Source organism: Narcine bancroftii, chromosome 3 (assembly GCF_036971445.1).
Source record: "Narcine bancroftii isolate sNarBan1 chromosome 3, sNarBan1.hap1, whole genome shotgun sequence".
Lineage (NCBI taxonomy): Eukaryota > Metazoa > Chordata > Chondrichthyes > Torpediniformes > Narcinidae > Narcine > Narcine bancroftii.
The window spans coordinates 261,431,252-261,457,176 of record NC_091471.1 but is presented as its reverse complement, the minus strand read 5'-3'; the positions used below and the strand labels follow the sequence as shown (position 1 = coordinate 261,457,176).

General features: G+C 43.4%; 1 protein-coding gene across 2 annotated transcripts; it reads left to right on the top strand.

Annotated features, from left to right (window-relative positions):
• Positions 1–1,057: 1,057 nt before the first annotated feature.
• On the top strand, positions 1,058–25,925 carry ccdc124 (coiled-coil domain containing 124). Of its 2 annotated transcripts, none has more exons than XM_069927873.1 (5): positions 1,058–1,164; positions 8,754–8,930; positions 22,311–22,500; positions 22,971–23,082; positions 25,556–25,925. In XM_069927873.1, exons 2-5 carry the CDS (start codon positions 8,772–8,774, stop codon positions 25,791–25,793), a joined length of 699 nt encoding a protein of 232 aa, XP_069783974.1. In that variant the 5' UTR covers positions 1,058–1,164; positions 8,754–8,771; the 3' UTR covers positions 25,794–25,925. The 2 variants fall into 2 exon arrangements, with proteins under 2 accessions (XP_069783974.1, XP_069783975.1); XM_069927874.1 differs by lacking the exon at positions 1,058–1,164 and adding an exon at positions 1,191–1,274.

Sequence of the window (25,925 nt, the reverse complement as noted above, 5' to 3'; positions counted from 1 at the left end):
ACACCCTGCAGGATGAAAAACAAGACCTGTCAAAGGGCAGTTGAACCCTCTCATGGGATCCACGGCCCTCTAGCAAACACATGCCGTGAAGCATGGAGATGGCATCCCATGCATCGAAGCTTGGTCTGGCCATTCACCACAACAGAGCTTCATCAGTCATCTTGGACCTCACCGTGCCATTGGATCCGGGAAGGGATATTGAGTGAGTGGGCCTGGACCTATGTAAGCCTACTCACCTAAATCCATTCACACACACACATGCTGTTCCTTTCTGAGGAGTGGGGTAGTATCCTCATATCAAACCCCTGGCTGAAAGGAACCACCATCATCCTATGGGATGGAAAGCCAGAAGAACTGTTTGATCTGCTGAGTTTCTCAAGCATTGTGTCTTTACTATAACTTTGTGGCCTGTTCTGATGAACACTTTTGAAATATTAGCACTGTTTATCTTTCCATGGATGTTGCCTAACCAACTGAGTGTTTCCAGCATTTTCTATTTTTATTTTACATGTTCAGCATCTTCATTATTTTATTTTTCAGTGGCAGCTCTTGCCATCACTTTGCCCCTCATAAACATGATCCCATTTACACTCTACACACCCCACACGTCTGCTTTGGCATTCTTCCCCTCACAAACATGGCCGCCAGCTCGTGACCCCCCCCCCCCCAACCCAACCCAACCCAACCCAATCACTGAATGGCGGTTGGCTGCACCTCCTCTTCCCCTCACAAACATGGCCGCCAAGGCAGCCGTAACCTCAAACGGGAGTTAACCAAAAAACTCTGTAGGTGCTCAAGTCAAGTGCAATATAGACGAAAGTGCAGCAGGTTACGCAGGATCCAAGTTTATATTTATCGGTGCGGCGTGACCCACCGTTGTTCCTGCACTTTTGTGTATTGCATCGCCTCAACGGCGGGCGGGGCGGGGTTCGCTTAGGACCCCACATGAGAAACCGCCTTGCTTCTTCACGAGCATTTCGTCGATTTGATGGTTATAAATAGTCTACTTTAAATGTAAGTGACAGGTTTGAAAGCAAAATCTATTTCGAGGAGACGCGACCGCAGCGTTCAGGCAGGGGAAGGGACTGGCCCCTGACGTCATCAGGAGGTGTCAGAAAGAGGGAGCAGCTGCTGCTGAGGCTGAATGTCCAGGCGTTGAAGGCGGTGAGTCGTGGACGAAGCCTCTGAATAACTAGAAATTACTGTCGAAGTTCATTGTATTGGAATATTTTCCTCTTGGTCGCTAACAGAGTTGTCTCACAGTGCGCTTGGCGGTAACTTTGGTGTCTTGGATCATCATCAGGGTTTTTTTTAATGTTTAATGTGCTAGTTCAGAATTTATTGTTGTGGAATTCGGGGTTAGGGTTGTGGCAGCATCACAGTACAAACATTCATATTATAACCATCTTGCAACGTTAGTATTTAAAAAAAATAAAATAATAGTGCACGAAAAGTGAGGCAGTGCCTTTGGTTCAATGTTCATTCAGGAATCTGATGGCAATGGGGAAGAAGTTGTCCTTGTGCTGCTGAGGGCTCGTCTTTAGGCCCCTGTATCTTTTCCCCGATAGTAGCAGAGTGAAGAGGGCATGGCCTGGGTGGCGGGGGGGGGGGGTTCTTGACGATAGAGGCTGCTTTATTAATATACTCCCTCGTGTAGACGTCCTCGATGGAGTGAAGTCAGGTGCCTGTGATGTCGCTGGCCGAATGAACAACCCCCTGGAGTTTATTCTTGTCCTGAGAGTTGGTGTCTCCATACCAGGCAGTGATGCAACCAGCCAGAATGTTCTCCTGTAGAAGTTTTCTAGAGTCTTCGGTGACGTACCGATTCTCCTCAGGCACTTCACAAAGTCTAGCCGCTGGCAAGCCTCCTTTGTGATTGCATCAACGTGGAGACTCCAGGACAGATCCTCGGAGATGTTGACACCCAGCAATTTGAAGTTCATGACCCTTTCCACTGCTGAGCTCTCAATGAGGATTGGGTTGTGTTCCCCCGACTTCCTCCTGAAGTCCACAATCATCCTTGGTTTTACTGACGCTGAATGCAAGATTGTTGTCATTACACCATTTGACGAGGTGATCTATCTCCCTCCTGTACGCTTCCTCATTGCCATTTGTGATTCTGCTGACAACTGTGGTATCATCTGAAAACTTGTAGATAGCATTGGAATTGGGCCTGGCCACATAGTCATGGGTGTATAATGAGTAGAGCAGTGGGCTAAGCACGCATTCTTGGGGTGCACCTTTGTCTCCTCCTCACTGATCATCAACATTGTTTCCAATTCTTTTCACCCTACAAAGTACAAGAGGCAAAGAGAAATATGCCCATAATGGTTATCTTTATATTTTTAACAAGTGCAGTAAGACAGATGACTTGATTGTGTTTTGGTGGTGCGTAAATAAGAATACATGCAAAGGATGAATCCATATGAAAAATGGTAAAGTAATTTATGAAATTAACCACTGTTTCTTCTGCTGTATCGGTCAAAGTAGCACAAGTTAAAACCAACGTGAAGCAAGCTCAAGAAACTTTAAAAGCTACTTCTGCAATTTTTAATCACTGTTTGGCAGATGTGTCACAGGCAGTCCAAGGAGCCACCCTTGTACAGCTTTTGTGGCACCTATAAGAAGGAAGCTCAATGAAATGTATTAGGCACCTCACAATCTATGAAACTTGCAACAGAAGTGATCTGTTTCTACTCAGAAATAGGCATGGAAGATGCCTAGCACTGTTTCTTGTACATATATGGAATCGAAAGAATACCACTTGATAATTATCAATTACACCTGTTTACACCTTAATAGTAGACTCATGAGGTGGATTTGTTCAGCTTTTGTGAACAGGAAGTATCAGCAATTTTCTGCATTTTCAAGTAAATATTATAATTATGCTGCAATTGTTTGTTTAGAAGTGTGGCTAATTCTACAGTATACCCCTCCATTACTACAACAGGTAGATTGTTAGATCCTTTATGGGTGTATAATGCTGCAGTTCAGATCTTTGGCTATATAAAATTAATGGTGGGTGCAGGTTGTTACTTTGCAACATTGATGTATAGGTCTGTTACTTCCTAGTCAGAGAATCAACTGCAATGGCGATGACACCACAGTTGTCGGAAGAATTACAAAAGGCAATGAGGAAGCATACAGGAGTGAGATAGATCAGCTTGTTGAGTGGTGTCACACTAACGATCTTGTGCTCAACGATAGCTAAACCAAAGAGACTATTGTGGACTTCAGGAGGAAGTCAGGGGAGCACAACCCAGTCCTCATCGAGAGCTCAGTAGTGGAGAGGGTCATGAACTTCAAATTCTTGAGTCTCAACATCTCTGAGGATCTGTCCTGGAGCCTCCATGTTGATGTAATCATGAAGAAGGCTAGTCAGTGACTATACTTTGTAAGGTGTTTGAGGAGATTCGGTCTGTCACCAAAGACTCTTGAAAACTTCTACAGGTGTACCGTGGAGAGCTTTCTGGCTGGTTGCATCACTGTCGGGCATGGAGGTGCCAACTCTCAGGACAAGAATAAACTCCAGAAGGTCATTAACTCGGCCAGCAACATCACAGGCACCAGCCTTCACTCCATCGAGGACTTCTATAAGAGGCGGTGTCTGAATAAAGCTGTCTCTATCCTCAAAGATCCCCACCACCAGGCCATGCCCTCTTCACTCTGCTGCCATCAGAAAAAAAGTACAGGAGCCAAAAGACGAGCCCTCAGCGGCACAGGGACAGCTTCTTCCCCACTTCTATCAGATCGCTGAATAATCAATGAACCAAAGACACTGCCTTAGTTTTTATGCACTCTTTTGTTTTTTTAAAATGTATTGTTGTAAAAATGGTTTATATGAATGTTTGTACCTGATGCTACCACAAAACACCGAATTTAGTGATTTGTTAATGACAATAAATTCTGATTCCAATTCATCTAAGTCTGGTTCTCAACCATTCTCTTTCCACTTTAAGTAATCCCTTTGCCATCGGTGCTCTGTGATTAGTAAGGGATTGCTTAAGGTGGTATGTGAGTGGAAAGAAAAAGGTTGAGAACCACTGATCTATGTAGTCTTCTTTTAATTTGGACATGCGGCATGGTAGCCAGCCCTTCTGGCCCATGAGCCTATGCTACCCAAATAACCTACAACTCCCGTACTTTTTGGAGGGTGGGAGGAAACCGGAGCACCTGGGGGAAACCCATGCAGACATTGGGAGACCGTACAAACTCCTTGCAGACAGTGCCACTGGCACTGAGAGCATTGCACTAACCGCTATGCTAACTGTGTCCACCTTTGCAAACAACTTCAGTATCCACATGTACATTAGTAACATTCCCTCATCCCCTCACCTTTCTTGATTGTGCTATTTCTAAATTGTCAAACTCCCTGATGGAACTGTAGAAAATGTCTCCTAAATGTTAGGCAGACTAAAACCAAGTATTCGTTCCTCTCACATGTTTTTATTCCCGAATCACTTGCTTCGTTCTCCCAAGCAACTGTCTGAAACTGCATCAGATTGTTCATATCTTTGGTGTCACATCTGAGTTTTAAATTATGCCCACATAATGTCCACTTCTCTAATATTACCCAATTCTGTACTGTCTTAGATCTGCTGTTTAAAACCTCACCGATACCTTTATCTTAACACAATTATTCCAACCTTTATTTTCTATCCACTTATTCTCTGCTCACAAGCACAAAGACATCCAAAGCCCCTGTCCTTTTTTTCCATGACTGCTGTGCTTACTTGCCCACGATGACATCTCAAATATCATTCTAAAAACCCCTGTCCTTTTTTTCCACGACTGCTGTGCTTACTTGCCCACGATGACATCTCAAATATCATTCTAAAAACCCCTGTCCTTTTTTTCCACGACTGCTGTGCTTACTTGCCCACAATGACATCTCAAATATCATTCCAAAAACCCCTGTCCTTTTTTTCCACGACTGCTGTGCTTACTTGCCCACGATGACATCTCAAATATCATTCCAAAAACCCCTGTCCTTTTTTTCCATGACTGCTGTGCTTACTGGCTCACAGTGAAATCTCAAATATCATTCCAGGAAGAAAGGTTTACTGCATCCTGGTTGATTTTTTTTCCCCCTCGATTTCTGTAGGGATCTATGACCCCCCCCCCCCCCCCCCACGGAATTTGTATCTGTACAATTTTTTTGATTTTTTTTCAGTAGGGTAAGGATTGGGGTGGAGGGGGGGGGGGTTGTGGGAATAAACACAGACCTAGTACCATGTATGAATGTTGAAAGATTATAGTTAGTTTGAATTTTGCGAGTCTATAAAAATCAAAATAAAATACTCAAAAAAGAAAGGTTTCCTGGGAATGGTGGTACAATGGAGACATTAAAGGATTCTTAGATAGGCATATGGATGTAAGAAAAATAGAGGGTTAAGTGGTGTGAAATTGGGAAGATTAGATTGATTGTGAAATAGGTTTATAAAGGTCAGCACAGCTCCATGGACTGAAGGCCCTGTTCTATGTTCTAAACAGAAAGGTTGCTGTTATGAGGGAAGAGCTGGGGATGACTCTAATTGGAGAGCTCTTTCAAAGAGTAAAGTCATGATGGGTTGAATGGCCTCCTATGCTGAATGATTCAGTTTCTATTTTTGTCATGCCTTACATGGCCTGATGTATGAGTATTGGAGTACAGATTTCCAAATCTTGGGGTTTTGTGTTCTGGGTCTTGCTTTATTTCACACCAGGATGTGTCAATAATGCTCGCTCTTTCAGCACAGCTTATCCTCAGGCAAATACTGCGGAATATAGTTGAGCTTCCTGAATTGCCTCCCCAGCCCCTATGTTTCTCTGTAAGATCTCTGAAAAAAAATCAATTGTGCAAGTCAATTGTTCTGTCCACCTCATGTTGGTTTAAAGAATGAGGAACCAGTGTGTGATTTTTCCAGTTCACTGCTCTTTTCCTCCTCGAAGTACTTGCCTGAATTCTTTTTTAAAAAAAAAACCACAATATTAAATATATTTAAAAAAACATGCTGGCTGCATTGCTAGCAAGGCTGGCAGAAGTGGTGTACTTTGAGTAACTACAGTGCACTTTTGTCGGTGGGCAATATTCCAGCCACGGTGTGCTGATTGTCAGTGGGAATGATTGTGTGGGTGGATGGGTGCATGTCTCAGAGGATGTTTTATCACGGATAATTTGAGGGTTTTGTGTGTTAGAGCTGCTCTCATCCAATCAAATGCTCCATCACGTGACTGACCTTTGCCTTGCAGTTGTTGGAAGGACCATATGGATTGATGAGAGTTAGTAGTTCAAGTACAATATACAGATGCACTGAAATTCCTGCTGCAACTATGCAGGTACATAAAGTACACAAATAAACAATAAGTAGAAGTTACCATGATTAATAAAATTAAATTTAGAATGGAAATATCTTGGGGTCCAAGTCCACAGGACATGCAAAGCTTCTGCATAACCTGATAGTGTTGTTAAGAAGGTGTACAGAGTGTTTGCCTTCATTAACCGTGGGATCGAGTTCAAGAACCATGAAATAATGTTGCAGCCATATAAGACCCGAGTTATCTCATTTGGAATATTTGTGTTCAGTTCTGGTCACCTCATTACAGGAAGGGGGGTGTGGATGCTATAAGGGTGCAGAGGAGATTACAAGGACTGGAGAGCATGCCTTTTGAGGATAGGTTGAATGAACTTGGTCTTCTTTCCTTGGATCAACAGATGACTGAGGGATGACTGATAGAGGTGAATAGGATGATGAGAGGCATTGATCATGTGGATGGCCAAGGGCTGAAAAAGCTAACTTAAGGGGCCATAGATTTAAGGTGCTTGGGAGTACGTACGGGGGAGGGGGGAGGAGGTATGTTTTTCACATGGAATGTGCTGCTGGCAGCAGTGAGATAGAGGCAGATATTATAGGATCTTTCAAGAGACCATTAGATAGGTGCATAGAACTGAGAATGGAGAGTTATGCAATAGCGAAATCTTAGGCAGTTAGAGTATGTCATTAGGTCAGCACAACACTGTCAAGCCGAAGGGCCTGTACTGTGCTGTAGATCTCATGTTTTATGAGAGGGGAAAAAAAGCTGGAAAAAAAATAAAAGGGTAGATAAATATTCACAGATGCAGTTGATGCAAATAATCTGATGTTACAAGAGTGCAGACAGATTTTTGGTGATCCTCAGTTAGTGTTATGGTTAAGTTAGTCTGGGAGGTTCAAATGCCAAATAGCTGTTGTTTTTTTTTTTTGGGAGGTGGGGGAAAAGAACTGTTCTTGAAACTAGAGCTGCCAGACATCAGTCTTCCTTTTATCTAAAGGTAGCAGTGAGAAGAGAATGTGACCAGGGTGCTGGGGATCATTTATGATATTGCCTCCCTGTCTTGCCGCAGCACAAATAGGTAATTTCAGTGGACAGGTGATCATTGCCTGTGAGGAACTGGGCTAGGTTTGCCACTTCTGCAGCCTTCTGGGTTCCTGGGAACTCGTGTTTCCAAACTAGGCCAAATTATTACCAAATGAAGAGTTAAAATTATAAATAATTCCATGGCCAAATGTAGGATAAATGTTATCCAAGATGCTGCAACACCTGTCCCTTTTGAATGCCATAGATGTTTTTATTTTAAGAGGATTGATGAGCTTTGATTAAATGTTTCATCCAAAAAAATGCAATTCCATATCCATGTGCCCTGTTGTGCGATTTATGCTGAAATTATGCTGTGATCTCCTGATTCTAAAGAAATGCCAGCCTGGTAACTGCAGGCAATAGCTTCATCTATTAGTATTCCCTTGATATCTGTTGTGTTTTTGATATCTGGGGTGGCCCAGTATCATAGCTGTTTTCTCATAGAGCTGGAGACCCATGTTCAGCCTTACTGAACTTTCTGTCTGCTTGGAGTTTGCATCCCAGGTCCCTTAGTTGTGAGAGTTGGTAGGTTGGTTTGTCCACTGTAAATTGCTTCTTATCTGTAAGAAAATGTTGGAATTTGGGGAGAGTTGATGAGGATGTGGGGAGATCAAATAAAAGGATTAATGTTGGATTAGTGGAAATGCTTGGTTGATGGTCAACAAAGACCTGGGTTGAAGGGCTAGTTTCCTTATTGTATCTTTCTATGACTCTGTTCTTCTTTGGCTTGGCTTCGCGGACGAAGATTTATGGAGGGGGTAAAAGTCCACGTCTGGTGCAGGCTTGTTTGTGGCTGACAAGTCCGATGCGGGACAGGCAGACACGGTTGCAAGGGAAAATTGGTGGGTTGGGGTTGGGTGTTGGGTTTTTCCTCCTTTGCCTTTTGTCAGTGAGGTGGGCTCTGACTCTGTAATACATAATTAAATAATATTGGTATTATCTTGAGGTCCATTGGTAATTCTGGTCACTGCCCATGATCAACCTGCTAACATTCGGTCCAATGTCTTCTGCACATTCCAAGGCCTTGCCATCTTTTATGAAATCCAGTGCCAGGAACTGAAAGCAGCATTGCAGTGGCGTCACTATTTAGTTTGTCTCAACAGTCATGGGGATTTCCACAGGAGTTTCAGACTCCGAATGTCACTGCATCCTGCGGTGTATCCCAATCTGTCCTGTTGACTATTTTCTGTTCTTCACAGACCGAATGCAGCTGATTCAGTTTGACTGTATTGGTTTGACTGCATCTGTTGTTTAAAATCTGTACTTCTGTGCTCACCTCTTTGGGCACGTGCACTTTGTGTGCATCTCTTTAGGTGTGTGCCTTCATCTCAAGACCTCTGGTGCTTCTGGCCTGACTTCTGTGCCCTTTCTTTCAGCTGGTGGTAGCAGAAGGGATGCCCAAGAGGTTCCAGGGAGAAAACACCAAGTCAGCAGCTGCCAGGGCACGGAAAGCAGAGCTAAAGGCAGCAGCAGATGCAAAGCTGCAGCGGGAGCTCGAAGATGCCTACTGGAAAGATGATGACAAGCATGTGGTGAGGAAGGAGCAACGCAAGGTATGTCAACTGATCCCAAGGCTCCGCCAGTTTTGTGCTGGATTGATCTTTTAGTGCAAGCTGTGCGTTTGATTGCCACTGAGTGTGGTGTTGAATAGGGTGATCTCAGTTCAGAAATCTAGTCTATGCTCAATCAGCTGTTCTCTCTCGGAATAGTCAGACATTCTCAGGGCTAGATATGGGGTTAATTCGCCAATACAGTAGCTCACAAAACTCAAAACGGTCAACCAGTTTACCTACCTCGGCTGCACCATTTCATCGGATGCAAGGATCGACGACGAGATAGACAACAGACTCGCCAAGGCAAATAGCGCCTTTGGAAGACTACACAGAGTCTGGAAAAACAACCAACTGAGAAACCTCCCAAAGATCAGCGTATACAGAGCCGTTGTCATACCCACACTCCTGTTTGGCTCCGAATCATGGGTCCTCTACCGGCATCACCTACGGCTCCTAGAACGCTTCCACCAGCGTTGTCTCCGCTCCATCCTCAACATCCATTGGAGCGACTTCATCACCAACGTCGAAGTACTCGAGATGGTAGAGGCCGACAGCATCGAATCCACGCTGCTGAAGATCCAACTGCGCTGGGTGGGTCACGTCTCCAGAATGGAGGACCATCGCCTTACCAAGATCGTGTTCTATGGCGAGCTCTCCACTGGCCACCAAGACAGAGGTGCACCAAAGAAGAGGTACAAGGACTGCCTAAAGAAATCTCGGTGCCTGCCACATTGACCACCGCCAGTGGGCTGAGCTCGCCTCCAACCGTACATCTTGGTGCCTCACAGTTCGGCGGGCAGGAACCTCCTTTGAAGAAGACCGCAGAGCCCACCTCACTGTCAAAAGACAAAGGAGGAAAAACCCAACAGCCAACCCCAACCCACCAATTTTCCCTTGCAACCACTGCAACCGTGTCTGCCTGTCCCGCATCGGACTTGTCAGCCACCAACGAGCCTGCAGCTGATGTGGACATTACCCCTCCATAAATCTTCGTCCGCGAAGCCAAGCCAAAGAAGAAGAAGACAGTAGCTGAGCAAACATTCTCATAGGAACAACAGAGTTCTAACAGTGAAGGTCTCTGTGATCTATCCTGTTGAACATTGGGAGGGTATGAACACTGATCAGCTGCAGAGTCAATGCTGCACTTAAATAATATTAAATAATACAGCCTTTCTGATTAGAGATAAGATTTTGTTTGAGCAGGACAGTTCTTCAGTCCTGCTCATACAAAATGTGTTCTCTCTAATATTTGTCCCTCAATCAACAAAAGCAAAATACGGTGAAATCTCTGATATCCAGCACCTTTTGAGGATTGTTAGATGCCAGATAAGTGTATTTTCTGGTTGCTTGAGACTTCCTCTTACAATGCATTTAGTCTTACAATGCATTAAGAATAAACAGTTTAGAGAATTGTTTTTCGGGAAATAAACTATTATCCTTTGAACAATTTAAGGATAAATATAATATAACTCACGATACAGTGTTGGCATACTACCAACTGAAATCCTACTTGAAGGACAAATTGGGAAGCAGTCTGAGGTTACCAGAGGGAAGTAACTTTGAAAAATTTATAACAAATATGTATATTAAACTGCAAGAAAAGGAGAATGAGGAAACAAATGGTAAAACCAAACAAAAATAGGAACAAGATCTAAGCATAAAGATAAAGAATGAAACATGGGAGAAGTTGTTCTCCGGAACTATGAGAAATACAATAAACACGAGGTTACGCATGATACAATATAACTGGATACACAGGCTATACATTACACCTCAAAAGTTAAATAAATGGGACCCAACAGTATCAGATAGATGTTTTCGCTGTAAAAAGGAAACGGGAACAACAGTTCATGCAATCTGGACATGTGAGAAAGTGAAAAAATTTTGGGAAGATCTAAACCAGATATTAAATAAAATCGCAAAAAGCCATATACCAAAAAAAGCAGAGATCTTCCTCCTAAGTAATATAAAAAACAAAGAATTTGGACTTGATTTGGATGGAGCACAAAAAAAGATTTGTTATTATAGCCCTAGCTATAGCAAAAAAATGTATTATGTCAACCTGGAAATTAGAAGATAATTTGAGAATACAACAATGGTATATAGAAATGAATAAATGTATTCCATTAGAAAAAATAACCTATAATTTAAGAAATAACATTACAATATTTGAATAAATATGGGAGCCATACATGAAACACAATAGAGAAAACCTACCGTGGACATCTACCACCTAAAATGACAGAAGGAGAAGATAATGAAAAGAACTGACTCAGTGGAATTTCTTGTTTATTTTTATTGAGTGACAACATTGTTTAACGGGTTTAATGTATCTTATATTCTGAACTTTAAATAAGTGGGAGGTAAGGGAGGGGTGGAGGGAAGGGGGGGAGAAAACAACACTGTATATATTTGAAATGGAAAATGTATGTATCTTGATCAATATGGTTTATAGTGTGAAAAATAAAAAAAAAGAATAAACAGTTTAAAAGACAAAAATACTATACTGTACTTGCACTGAACAAACTTCACTTGATTATATATATATAAACCTTAAAGTATTTGACTTTATTTCTGTCAAATTCTTTTAACCATCACTGTATCTACAGGTTCCTTTCCATCCACAGAGCCACCCAAAAGATGAACAATATCGTGACAGATAATTACCCCCCTCTCCCCCAAGTTTACAGATGAAGCCTTTGACTAGGGCAACTTACAAATCAGGGATAAGGAGGTACTTTAAGAGAGTAACCCTAACGGCGAGCAGCATCAGCCAACTCTTCATCCTGGGTGACGCCATTGGTGTTTCACATTTTATTCAAGCAGCTGCTATGAGCAAAGCGCGATCAGGGCACTCCACTGGCTGAATATTCGCTCCCATCTTCACAAAAGGTTTTATGTGTTACTTCAGAGAACATTTACTTTTATAATTTTAAATGAGGTTTGGTCCTGTAGTTTGCAGAGGCCAAAGTAGAAACCCACGTCCAAAGCTTGGTTCTGTAGGTCACTGAGTTCAGGGTGAAAGTTCATGTCGGAGGCTTGACCCTGTAGTTTGACAGGGCAAAGATGGAGACCTGCATGTGAAGCCTGGTCCTGTGGGCCAGTGGGTTCAGGGTGAATTATAAATTCTTACCTCGTCCCTTATCATATCTAATTAACACCTTTTGTTGGTCGGATTCCTCTCCCTTGTTTGAATTCTGAGACTTTGAGATTTCCTGCTTCTGGCTTATTCTTCTTCCTTGAAGAACTCAGGCCTGAAACATCGGCAATATATCTTTGTCTCCTGAAAAGACCACCGAGTTCCTCCAGCGTTTTGGTGTGTTATTGCCATGTTTTGGAACGTCTATTGGCTGTGAAAGTACTGTTGTGGATAAAAGCAAGTTTAATCTTGTAGCTGGGATGTATTTTTAGCTTTGATTCTTGATGGTACACAGACATTCGAAAGGCACCTCCTGAGCACTGATGGCAGATGGTGGTTCAGAAAACTCGCTGGTGCAACTCCTAGTATTCTGAGAGATCAGTTTTTAAATGCAGCTAAAGTTCCCTGCCACCAGGTGGCATAGTTGTATAATGGAGGCCATTACTGCCTTTCGAACTTCCTCTGCTATTTAATAAGTTAATGGCTGATGCAGTCCTGTACTTAACACTGCAGTTTCTACCCTGGTCGCTATTTTTGTTTTCTCCCTTGCATCCCACAGTCTCTGTCATGTTTTCCCTCTATTTCCATTCCTAATTGCTTGGTATAGGTGCAGGCTGACCTTGTGGAGTTTTTTCTGAAACAATGTCTAGATCTCTTAATCTAGGAGTGCTCAAAAGCTTGTTGACTTTAAATATTAACTCTATTTCTTTCTTCATAGATACACTCTGATCCTCCGAGCATATGCAACATTTTTTGTTAATGTCCATATATGCATCATCTGCAATTTTTCTTTCACTTTTCATCTTGAATATTTTATCTATTTTTATATCCTAACAAACTCTATACTTGGTTTCACACCCTTTCTCCCATTTTAAATTGTAATGTAGATTATAAATAGCTGAGCCCCAGCACTGATTCCAGTGGCATTTCATTAGTTTCATCTTGCCAGCCTGAAAATGACCCATTTATCCTGATTGTTTTCTGTCTGTTAACTGATCTTCTATATGGGCTATTAGATTACCATTAATGCCTGGAACTCTTATCGTGATCAGTAAACTTCTTATGTGGAACCTTTATAAATTACCTTTTGAGACTCTAAATACACTAGGTTCATTGTTTGTTTTTATCCAGCCTTTTGGTCACAATCTCAAAGAAATATACAAAAATTGTATATTGCCTTGAATATAATTTGAGTAGCAGGTTTCGGTTTCTTCATAATGCACTGTAGATTATTTTTTCATGATGACATGTGTTAGCTAACAGGCAAGTCGTCCTTGGTCTTTTCCTTACATTACATTTGGTATTTCTAATTAATCTTTTGTGACTAACCTAAGGAATTTGGAAAGATCATAGCCAATCAATCCATTACTTCTGAGCCATGTCTTTTAGAAACTTTGGGGCAGACCTTCAGCTCCTGAGGACTGTGCAACAGTTAACCTTGATTCTGATCCTGATTAATACAAGGAGACTGAAATCTGGAGATGCAAAATCTATGCTGTAAATTTATAGTAGAATATCTCCATACAGAGGTTTTATCTGTGTGGGGAATTGGGCTGTTGTGTAAACTTGCCTCTTGGCATCTCTGTGGGAGTTCTCTCTGTGCAAATCAGCCATTATATTTTCTGCATTTTAGGAAAGACTGTCACTAAACTTCCAAAATGTTTTTGTGCTAAACTCTTTGGGATGTACTGAAGTTATGTTAAATCAAAATAGAAAAGCAAGTGTTTTAACACTCCAGCTGCTCCTTCAGTGGTTCCAACAGTATGGGAATTCCAGAGCTGAAGGCACAGCCATGAGATAAATTAGACAAGTTGAGGATGATCAACGACACTGAATATAAAGATCTGGAGAAGAGAACAGGTAGGATGGAAGAGAGTTTGGCCATGGGGGGATATGAAAGCAAGGATATTTTAAAATTTGACATGTTGGTTAATTGGCAGTTAGCATCACAGCATGGCAGTGACAGGATGGGGAAAATGTGGTAAGATTTGAGTGCTTTGAATGAGCTTAGATTTGCAGAATGCACAAGGTGAGCAGGGACCTGGGAAAGGTTGTGAACTGGATGAGGGTTCTAGTAACAGCTGAGCCGAGGCAAGGCCAGAGTCAAGCAAGGTGGAAATGCGCCGATTTTGCATGATGTGTATAGTCAGATGCTACGATTGGGTTGCGAATGATCTGTTTCAGCCTTGGACTGCTGCCACAAGCCTAAATGGAGTTGAAGGCAGCCCCTCATCTGGTGAATTTTGCGAGGAGTTTGCTCCACCACATCACTCTTAAGAACTTTGTTAGGAATATTGAAACTAGAACAAATTGTGTTGAACGAACAAGCAGTCTCAGGGAGCCAAGTGACTGTTGCTTTTGAATTTAAATGTTTGTAACTATGTTTGTCTGCTCTCACTTTACACCCATGATTCAAATATCCACAATTCAAATATCATCTTCAGGTCTGCTGGTGACGGCGCTGTCATCAGTAGAATTACAGACAGCAATGAGGAAATGCACCAGAGTGAGATCGATTAGCTGGTTGAGCGGTGTCACAACAACAACATGAAGAAAACTTGGGAATTAATTGAGGGAGAAACCAGGAGATACAAACCAGTCCTCATCCACAGGTCAGCAGTGGAAAGGATAAAGAACTTCAAATTCCTGGGTGTCAACATCTCTGATGATCTGTCCTGGGGCCTCCATGTCGATACAACCATGAAGAAGGCTCACCAGCGGTAATACTTCATGAAGAATTTGAGGAGATTTGGTATGTCACCAAAGACTCTTGCAAATTTCTACATGTGTACCTTGGAGAGCATTCTGACTGGTTGTATAATTGTCTGGTATGTAGGTGCCAATGCACAGGATGGGAAAGGGATACAGAGAGTTGGGAACTCAGCCAGCGCCATCATGGGCATCCGTCTCATCTACAGTAGGACCTCACCACCCAGGCCATGCCTTCTTCACACAGCTACCATCAGGAAGGAGGCACAGGAGCCTGAAGGCGAATACCCTGCAGTTCAAAAGTAACTTCTTCCCTGCTGAAATCAAATATCTGAATGTTCAATGAACCACGAACACTACCTCACTCTTTTTTAACACCAAATTATTTATTTATTTTAAAAATGTAATTTATATTAATATTTGCACTTGTAAAGCTGCCACAAAATAACATATTTTGTGTCATGTTTATTACAATAAATTCTGGTTCAAATACGTGCATCACTCTGCTGTCCTCCATTGACACGTGGTTGGTGAGAACTTTCCAGGAAGCAAAGGACCCCTGGTTGATTTCTGCTTTCTCTCTAACCCAGGAGCTGCTGAGAGAGTTCAGGGAACCACGGCACATTTCCCTTGTATCTCTAACTCGGGCATAATGAATTTGAGACACCTGCTGATTTCTCCTGGTCACTCCCATGAGTTAGAGTCTGTGCTGAATTCTCTTACTACCTCTTGACCTAATGATGCTGTGAGAGGTTGGTATATTCTCTCACACACACCATCTGCTTTGGATTCAGAACAAAATTGAATATCATCATAAAATTGGGACGTTGTTCTCCCTGCTCGATGCCAGTGATTTTTGTTCCATGCCAGCCACCCTCTCCCTCCATCTCTCAGCTGTTTCTGTCTTCCATGTGTGTTTATTAACAAATGTTCCAGTAACCATTTCCTAGAGGAGTGAATTCCACTGTAGAGCTCGTCGAAAGAACCAAAGACTTGTTGATCCAAACCAAGGCTTTTATTAGCAAAAGACAGGAGCTCTTCACAGGTGGCCGACCAGTCCGGAATGATCCGACCTGGCTAGGGACACAACCCTTTAAGGCCCAGACAATAGGTGTGGCTTTGCTCTCAGCCAATCGCTGTAAGCACAGTCTAGATACAGTAACTATATACACTATGTACATTGGTGATAGATCTGTACTATCACATCCACATTCTCACAGTTCTCGGGGGAAGATGTCTCTTCTGAATTCCCATTTAAATTTATGCTGTTTTGCATTGACAATGGCTTGTTTTGATCTCTTCTGTAACTATTGATGTCAGTTATCCTATCAAAATGTTTGGAAAAAATCTGTGGGCAGTCACTGTTACATTTTCCCTGTGCAAAACCACCCACCATTGCCCCACACTGGATTAATATTTCCATATTTGTGCTGGTGTTTTGAAAATCAAAAAGCTGTACAAGGGTGGCAGCAATGGGAATAATTGTGAGTTGCAAGGACCCTAGCAAATTTTTCCCTGTCACATTTGTGAGTTGGGGGTCTGTACTGAATTCTATTTACCTCTTGATCCTACTGTTACTTTCACATCTCAGTGAACTGTTTGATCCTGACCTGTGGACTTTGTGCAATCTTCCTGTGACTGCGTTTTCCCTCAAACTCATACCTCATCCCAAAGATGGGTTTGTTGGCGGATAATTGACCATTGTCATTTAACCCAGCACAGACAGGTGGCAAAAAAAATCAGGATAGAGTTGATGTAGATGTGAGATAGGATGTTGCAGGGATCGTCATCGTGGCTATCCCTAGTAGTTGAGGATGATGGCCTTCGTTCCGTTGATCCACAGAGCAAAGACACCTGTGCGTGTATTTGCTTAACGTGTACTTGATGTTGCTCTCCAAGAAGAACACAATACTTCACAAATCAACTAACTAATTTCAATTACATGATGAATGAAGCTGATGGATTTTTTTTTCAGCCTTCATCCACCTTCTCAGCCGTTGAGTTCAGAGTAACTTCATCCAACCTGTTCCACTGTTAAGGACTTGGTAAAAGGATATAAAGTAAAGGAATGGGTTTGACAGGATGACTCTGAGAGCCAGCATTGACTTGATGGCCCAAATAGCCTCCTTTTAATTGGTAAATGAAGGTGGGCTTCCCTCAAAGTGGGTGGAGAGTGAAAGAGAAGAAAGGCCTTTTCTGTGGTAATTCAGAATCTAGCTCCTTTAAACTGGATTTAGTCAATGGCATAACACCAACCAAGGGAAATTTTGGCCTCAGAGAGCACAACTTCATCCAAATCATTCTTTGAAATTATGAGATGAAGAAAGACACTTTCTGATGATTGACAGGATCAAAGCTTGGATAAAGACATCCCACTATGGGCAGGGCATCATGGGTAACTGCTATAGAGGATTGGGCAACTGGTATCAAACTGCTGGAAGGCATGTTGCTCCTGAACCTTTCAGAGGCTTCCTTACCTGCACCCTCCAACCAGATGGCATTAACATTGACCTCCGATGTTCGTTAACTTACCCCCCTACTTTTTCTCATGCTCTCACACACTCTCTTCCCCCTTCACCAATTTTCTCTCCATCTCCTTTCACAGAGCCAAAATCAATTCTCACCTTTCCTCTTTACATATTCAATTACACCTTTTGTTGGTCTAGATCAGTGGCTTTCAAATTTTCTCTTTCCACCCACCATGTGTCAGTAGATCCTCTGTTTGCGCGAAAGCCGCACTGAGATTCTGGGAGAACATTTTCGGCGACGCTAGGTATTATTCCATTTGGGAGAATCCTAGCGAAGATTTTGCCTGCAATGGAGAGCAGCGTGATTCCCCTGTAGTTTGAGCAGTCTGATTTCTCGCCTTTGTTTTTGTACCGGGTGATGATGGTGGCATCACGAAGGTCCTGAGGCAGCTTTCCCTGGTCCCAGCAGAGCTTGAAAAACTCATGCAGTTTGGCATGCAGAGTTTTGCCGCCAGCCTTCCAGACCTCTGGGGGGGGGGATTCCATCCATACCTGCTGCTTTGCCACTTTTCAGTTGTTCAATTGCCTTGTATGTCTCTTCCCGGGTGAGGACCTCATCCAGCTCTAGCCTTAAGGGCTGTTGAGGGAGCTGGAGCAGGGCGGATTCTTGAACTGAGCGGTTGGCACTGAAAAGAGATTGGAAGTGTTCTGACCATCGGTTGAGGATGGAGATCTTGTCGCTGAGAGGAGGACTTTGCTGTCTGAGCTGCGCAGCGGGCTTTGGACTTGGGGTGAGGGGCCGTACACAGCCTTTAGAGCCTCATAAAAACCCCTGAAGTCGCCAATGTCCGCGCTGAGCTGGGTTCGCTTGGCGAGGCTAGTCCACCACTCATTTTGGATCTCCCGGAGTTTGCGCTGAAGGTGGCTGCATGCGCGACGGAAGGCTCGTTTCTTCTCTGGCCAGGATGGCTTTGCAAGGTGAGCCTGGTGGGCAGCTCGCTTCTTTGCCAGCAGCTCCTGGATTTCCTGGTTGTTTTCGTCGAACCAGTCCTTGTTTCTCCTGGAGGAGAAGCCCAGTACCTCTTCAGTGGATTGCAGTATGGTAGTCTTCAGCTGATCCCAGAGGGTTTCAGGGGACAAGTCCGTGAGGCGGATTGCATCCTCGAGCTTTGCTTTGAGGTTTTCCTGGAAGTTTCCTCTCACTTCGTCTGACTGCAAGTTTCCAACATTGAACCTCTTTCTGGGGGCTTTACTGTTCCTGGACTTTGGCTTGAAGTGAAGGTTGAGCTTGCAGCGAACCAGCCGGTGGTCATTGTGGCATTCCGCGCTGGGCATGACCCTGGTGTGGAGCACATCTCGTTTGTCTCTTTCTCGCACCAGGACGTAGTCCAGGAGGTGCCAGTGTTTGGATCGGGGATGCATCCAGGTAGTCTTCAGGCTGTCCCTCTGCTGAAAAAGGGTGTTTGTAATGACAAGCCAAGGATGACAACCTTGTCTGCTGTAGAGGTGCGTTGAATGAGGTTGCGCAGATCAGTGTAGAACTTGTCCTTTTCTGCTGGTTCCGCCTGGAGGGTTGGAGCATAGACACTGATGAGGGTGATGCGACGCTTGTTTTGAAGGGGTATGGTCCGACCCAGGAGGGGAGGCAGGCCCCTCCAGCCCGGGTAAGAAACCTGCATAGGAGAAGGCCACTCTGATATAAAACCTACGATCCAAGGACCTCGTTGCCACATCCCAACTTGCTTGGCCACGGCACACGAACCATGGGTGTAAAGGGTGGGGCCAGTACTGCGCACACTGCACTCCACCTAAAAGCTCCTTTGCGCAGGCCCAAGGACATGTCCACGTCCTCCCCCTCCACATCCTCCCCCTCAAAAGATGCTCACAAACTCAAGCTAGCATGCTGGAACATCAGAACCATGCTAGACAAGGCTGACAGCCACCGACCTGAACGTCGGTCTGCCCTCATCGCACATGAACTCCTCAGACTTGACATCGACATAGCCGCTCTCAGTGAAGTCCGCCTTGCAGATGTAGGCAGCCTCCAAGAACGTGGCGCGGGCTACACACTCTACTGGTCTGGCAAGCCTATGGATGAACGACGCCTATCTGGTGTAGGCTTCATGGTCAAGAACTCCATTGCCTCCAAACTCGAAAACCTCCCGACAGGCCACTCGGACCGGATCATGTTCCACTCACATACCACTTTAAGTATTCCCTATGCCATAGGTGCTCTGTGATAAGGGATTGCTTAAGGTGGCATGTGAGTGGAAAGAGAAAATTTGAAAACCACTGTTTTAATCGTACCTCATTGACTTGTTATGTGCATGGTTTCATAACTCCAAAGGAAATGAGCCAATGACAATTTTTTTAAAGTAAAATATTTCAGTAACAATTGGGTCTAGAGCAGTGGTTCTCAACCTTCCTTTCACACTCACATACCACCTTAAGCAATCCCTAACAAATCACAGAGCACTGATGGCACAGGGACTACTTAAGGTGGTACGTGAGTGGAAATAAAAAATTTCTCTTCTCCCCCCCCCCCCCCCCCCCCACTCTCCCAATCCTGTCTTCAGTCTCTTTATTCTTAAGCCTTTCTATTCTCTGCTTATTCCTTGAAGAAGGGCTCAGGTCTGAAACCTTGGTAATATATCTTTACCTCCTATGGATACTGTGAAACCTGCTGAATTCCTCCAGCATTTCTGTGTGTTTTTACTTCCCTCCCTAATGCCTACAGTTACTCCTTGTTGGACTAGGTCTTTACCAGCACATTTCTTTAATCATTCTGAAACCTGGGTCTTTAAGAGATTATGAATCCAAGAGACGAGACTCATGTTACGTCCAGCCTTTTGTGCAATTGAATTATTTCCTTCATAAATATACAATGCATTCTCCAACATGCCCTCTCCATGTTCCCTCTTCAATAAATTAAAAAGATGCAATCCAACCCAGATTGGGCATTCTGCCCCTCCCGAGTCATCATTTTTTTGGCTGCGTCCTTCCTTGTAATGTAGGATACATGATATTCCACAATCAGTAATATGAAATCTTAGTTGAAAAATAAATATTGGTTATAATGGAAAGAATTTTTTGCCTACACTACTTTGAAGGGATGTTGTTGGTTTAATGTCATGGAGGCCAAATGGGAAACTTTAATTGGGAACTAGACAATAGTTGGTCTGCTGCAGACAAAAAGGAATCACAAAGAAAACTCAACCTTGAGTTAAAAATCTAGATAGCCAGTGACAAAGTCAGGAGAAACAGACCATCAAAGTAAATCAGATCAGGCAGTCACGAATAATTCTATTGGAAATTCAAGCGAGCCAAAATTTTTTTAAAATGGGGAAATGTACCACCAGGCAATTAAGATTTGCTAAATTAAATAAGCCAAGTGGTACCTGGAATGAATATTTCCCATTTCAGCCCCCAGTCAGTATCGATCCCCAGGAAGATAGGTCACATAGAGTGAAGCTCCTCCCTGCCTTCGTACACACCGCAAGCATCCATGGTACAGATTCCACAAACTACCTCAGCAGGTGGAATGAATGGCTTTGTGACCCAAGTTTGCGGATGATACGAGGGTAGGTAGAGGAGCAGGCAGTGTGGAGGAAACACGGAGGCTGCAGAAGGACTGAGACCGATTAGGATAATGAGCAACAAATGGATTATAATGTTAGAAAGTGTACAGTCATGCACTTTGGAAGAAAAAAAGAAATGGGTAGACTATTTTTTAAAATGGTGGGGGGGAATTGAAAATACCCAATTGCAAATAGACTTGAGAATCCTGGTTCAGGGTAGCCTGAAGGTGAACTTGCATGTTGAGATGATGGTGAAGAGGGGAAATGCCAGCAAAGGAATAGAATACAAGAGCAGGGATGTGATGTAGAGGCTTTATAAACCTCCAGTGAGACCTCACCTGGAGTAGTGTGGGCAGTTTAGGGGCTCCTCATTTAAGAAAAGATGTGCTGACATTGGAGAGGGTTCAAAGGAGGTTCACTAGGTTGATTCTGGGAATGAAAGGATTGGGGGGCATTTGACAGCTCTTGACCTGTATTCATTGGAATTTAGGAGAATGAGGGGGGTAGATCTCAGTGAAACATTTTGAATGTTGAAACGCATGCACAGAGTAGATGTAGAAAGGTTGTTTCCCCATGGCAGGAGAGTCGAGGGCAAGAGGCCACCGCTTCAGGATTGAAGGGTATCCATTTAGAACAGAGATGAGCAGGATTTTCTTCACCTATAGGGTGGTAAATCTGTGTAATTTGTTGCCACAGGGAGTTGTGGAGGCCAAGACATTGGGTGGATTTAAGACAGAGATTGATAAGTTCTTGATGAATCAGGGCATCAAAGGTCATGAGGAGAATGCTAGGCAGTGGGGCTGAGTGGGAAAATGGACCAACTCATGATTAAATGGAGAGGCTGAATCGATGGGCTGAATAGCCTGCTTCTGCTCCACGTCTTATGTGCATTTACAGGCAAATGTAGACCACATGCATCTCAGATAAGATTAGTTACATTGGCATTATGGTCAACAGAGACATGGTCTGTCAAAGGGCCTGCTCTGTGCTGTCCACTAAGACTAGCTAATTAATCATGGCACATTTTCTTTCTTACTGGGGGGGTGGAAGAGGAGGGGTTGGAATACTGTGCCAGCTAGCAGAGCTGCTGCTTCACAGCTCCAACAACTCTGGTTCAATCCTGACTTCCAGTGTGCTCTGTGGAATTTGTACATTTTCCCTGTAAGCAGGTTGGTTTCCAAGGAATAGCCCAGCGTTCTCTCACATTTCAAAAATGTGTACATTGTTACTAAATTATCCCTGGTGTGCAGATTTGAAGTGAAATTTAGGGGAAAGTTTCAAGGGAATGTGGGGAGAATATAATGAGCTAAAGCATTTTTTTTTTAAAGTGCTTTTATGGTTGGCGTAGACTTGGTGAGCCAATGAATTGTTTCTGTGCTACACATCTCCCTAAGATGATGTCAAACCACGAGTAATGCCAGTCTGGTCCATGGACACTGAGGTCACTATATCAGCCATCTTTTCTAATGCTGTATCTACCACTCAGGTTGACAAGGAGAGGAAGCGTGTGGAACTTCTGGAGCGGAAGAAAGAAATCCAGCGGCTCCTGGATGAGGAGGGAAACAGTATGAAACCTAAAGCCAGCAAGTCAACCACGCCAGCCAAGATAACCAGAGCTCAGATTGAAGTGTCAGTTAAAAAGGAGGCTGTTGGGCAAGCTGCAGAGGAAGGCAAAGGTAGCTTGCTGCACTCTGAGCAAGGGATTCAGCATCAGGTCCCATGCCAGTTCTGACAGTCCATTACAGTATTGAGCTTTTGCCTTAGCTGTTCCTAATGCCTCAGAGTTTCATTTTTGTAAATGTTTCAGTTCCATGGCCAGCCACCTTTCACAATGCATGAATTCCCAAATCTCCAAAATTGTGACCAAAAATAGTCTGTGGGTTCTTTGGTCGAATTCACAGTACTTCACTGGAAACACCATACTAAGTGGGTGGAGAGCCCATTCCCAGGAGAATAATGCAAGAGGTAGCTTTACTCTGTATTCAATCTCTGTTGTAACTTTCTGGGACTACTGATGGGATAGTACTTTTCATAACTACACTAATTTAGCAGTTCCAAATTGGGAAAACTAGGATTTTTGTCGTTTATTGGAAGATAAAATTTGGCTGCATGCTGCTGTTGAACTGTTGTAATGTTTGAATTGCAGAGAAGCAGATGAGCCACCTGGAGGTGCCATTGGAAGAAAATGTTAACCGCATCATGTCCAGTGAGGGTGACATCGATGCCAGGACCATTGAAGATGCCATTTCTGCCCTGAGGTGAGAAGGTTCACGCCTGGCCCTGTGTAATTCTGCTACCTCCATGTTTGTCACATGCAGAGTAAGTGAGGAGAACATTGTGGTGAAGCCCATGTGTATTGGAATAGGATGCTCCCTAATAGTGCAACGAGCTTGATTAGTCTCTCGTCTTCAAATGGCTCCAAGGGGAACGATGAACACAATTTTATTAAATGCCAGACCAGGCACATGCAGGTGAATGAATGGCCTCCTACTGCTTCTATTTCCCAGTGGCAAGGTCAGCGTAGCAGTTAGCCCAACGGTATTACAGCATCAGGGACACTGGTTCGAATGTGGCATTGTTGGTAAGGAATTGGTACTTTTCCCTGTATCTGCTTGGGGTTCCTCTGGGTGCTCCTGTTCTCCAAAAATGTATGGAGTTTGTAGGCTAATTGGTGTAATTGGATGGCACAGGCTCATGGACTGAAAGGGTCTGTTATTGTGCCCTATCTCTAAATTTAAAGTGTATTTTTCTAAATCTCCCCTTCTTTCCAGTCTCAACTCCAGTTACTTTCCACAACTCTATCTCCATGCTTTGAAATGTTCTGTATCTCTTTCCTTTGCACCTGGCCACTGAACGTTTTACCAGTGATGTTACTGAACTGAGTATCCTGCAGAGGTGTGAGAGTCATTGCTCTCTAATAACCTCTGGTGGTGTCCACATGCCAAGTTCTCTGTCAAATGGGGAAATTGACCTGTGTACTAAATTCTTTCCTATCTTGCACACATCAGAAATTTAAATATTCATTGCCTGCAGGTTTGTGGCCCTCCTACTATTGATTTGAGTGGGGCAAGGATGAGAGGAGAAGTTTGCATTATTCACTATGTCTAATCATGATTGATCCAACCATAGGATCCCTGCTGTGTTAAATTGGCTGGAGTTTCAGGTGACTAAGAATTAATCTCCCATCTCTCGTATTACTCTGTTATACCCATCAGCTGAATCAGTGAGGCTGATTTCACTGTTCTGAAGTAACTCTTTGTCTATTCATAATATTTCACCATGAAAAAGCTCCAGTGCATGAGTGCAGTTTACCGTTTCTGCTGAGGGTCTGTTACCCAAGTTTGTGGATTAGATGTAAAGATGATTGAACGAGATAGCTGGCTTGGTCCTCTGAACCTACTGGCAATGATGTATCTCCTGTGTTGCCAATAATAAATCAATTCCCACCAGTATAGTCTCTCCAGTCCTGAGGTCTTTTTGGATTTGTTGATGCACTTTAACCATAAAAGGTCATCATCCCTGTGCCACCTCTGAATTTTTTTTAAATTGATCTCACTCTTAAACCAGTGCTCAAAATTTCTACTTCATAATACAATGACTTTTTGAAATTTCCTTTGGATTTGCTTCCAACTTTGATTTGCTCAGCTGATTCAAATCATAAAAGCTTGCTGTGTAAAAATAATTTCTCCTACAAATAGGGGCAGCACAGTTAGCGTAGCGGTTAGCGCAACGCCTTTTCAGCGCCAGCGATTGGGACCAGGGTTCAAATCCAGAGCTTTCTGTAAGGTGTTTGTTCTCCCCTGTGTCTGCACGGGTTTTCCACGGGGGCTCCGGTTTCCTGCCACCGTTCATAATGTATGAGGGGTTGTAGGTCAATTGGACTGTAGTGGGAAGGGAAGCTTCACTTATAACATGGGCAGCATGGGCTTATGGGCCAAAATGGTCTGTTATCATGCAGCATGTCTAAATTTATTTAAATTAATTATTTGATTAATGGGAGGAAAGCACATACAGCCATTCAGATGGACATCTACACATGTAACTCGCTTGCCACCATCTCTCACACTCTTCATTTTTTTTAAGCAGTTCTTCTCCTAATTCACTTTGTTAAAATTTTGATTTGTAAAGCTGTATTATTGTTTGAGAAGGTAATGTTGAGGCATTTTCTAAAAACAACCCTCACTACTTTCATATCTTGGTTTAACTGAAATTTGCCAACCATGGAATCTCTCTGGTGAATCTAGCCTGCATTGTTTCCAAAGCTTGGGCATCCTTCAGCTCATCTATCTTCCTGATTGTGTGCACAAAATCTGCTTTTTTTTTGGTTCTCTGTGGTATTCTGAAATAATTGCAGGAAAACCGTGAGACAAACCCCAAACAAGGATAGTAGCTGTACAGTGTTGCTTGATTAATGGGAGGAGACCACACACAGCCATTCACATGCACATCTACACGTGAAACTCAGTTGCCACCATCTCTCACGCATTTCTACACAATCTTTGTGTTCTTGTATAATTGCTGTCTTCCACACTTACAGACATGTGCTCACAAGTTTCACAATTCATCATTTCTTATTGCTTACACAATGACACACTCACGACCCACAAGCAATCTTGTTTTGGCAGCCTGACTTGCTCATTCACACTCGTGTTCCCTCGATCCCATCTACCCATACACTCATGCACACAGGAGAGAAGCGCACAGTATTTACTGTTCCTGCTCTGCTTTCAGCACGAGTGAGAGTGTGGACCATCACCCTGAGCGACGGTTGCGAGCTGCCTATGCTTCCTTTGAGGACGCCAATTTGCCGCGGTTGAAGAAGGAGAATCCCAACATGCGCTTGTCTCAGCTCAAGCAGATGCTGAAGAAGGAGTGGATGAAATCACCTGACAATCCCTTGAACCAGCTCCACGGGGCCTACAACACCAAGAATGAGCGAGCAGCTTCAAGAGGAAACCACCTTGCCTGAACTTTGAATTCAGTGTGAACTTTGACTCAGTCGTGTGAAAGTGCTATTAATTTGGCATTTACATTTAATAACACAAAACAGCATAAAATACAGCATAAAATAAAGCAAACTGACTTACCCTGTCCCAGGAAA

What these genes read in the sequence shown, in the direction of transcription:
- ccdc124 (XM_069927873.1), top strand. Translation starts at nt 8,772, where the DNA reads ATGCCCAAGAGGTTCCAGGGAGAAAACACCAAGTCAGCAGCTGCCAGG. An exon ending in AGCTGCAGAGGAAGGCAAAG is followed by an intron (nt 22,501 to 22,970) that starts GTAGCTTGCTGC and finishes TTTGAATTGCAG; the next exon opens with AGAAGCAGATGAGCCACCTG. An exon ending in GATGCCATTTCTGCCCTGAG is followed by an intron (nt 23,083 to 25,555) that starts GTGAGAAGGTTC and finishes CTCTGCTTTCAG; the next exon opens with CACGAGTGAGAGTGTGGACC.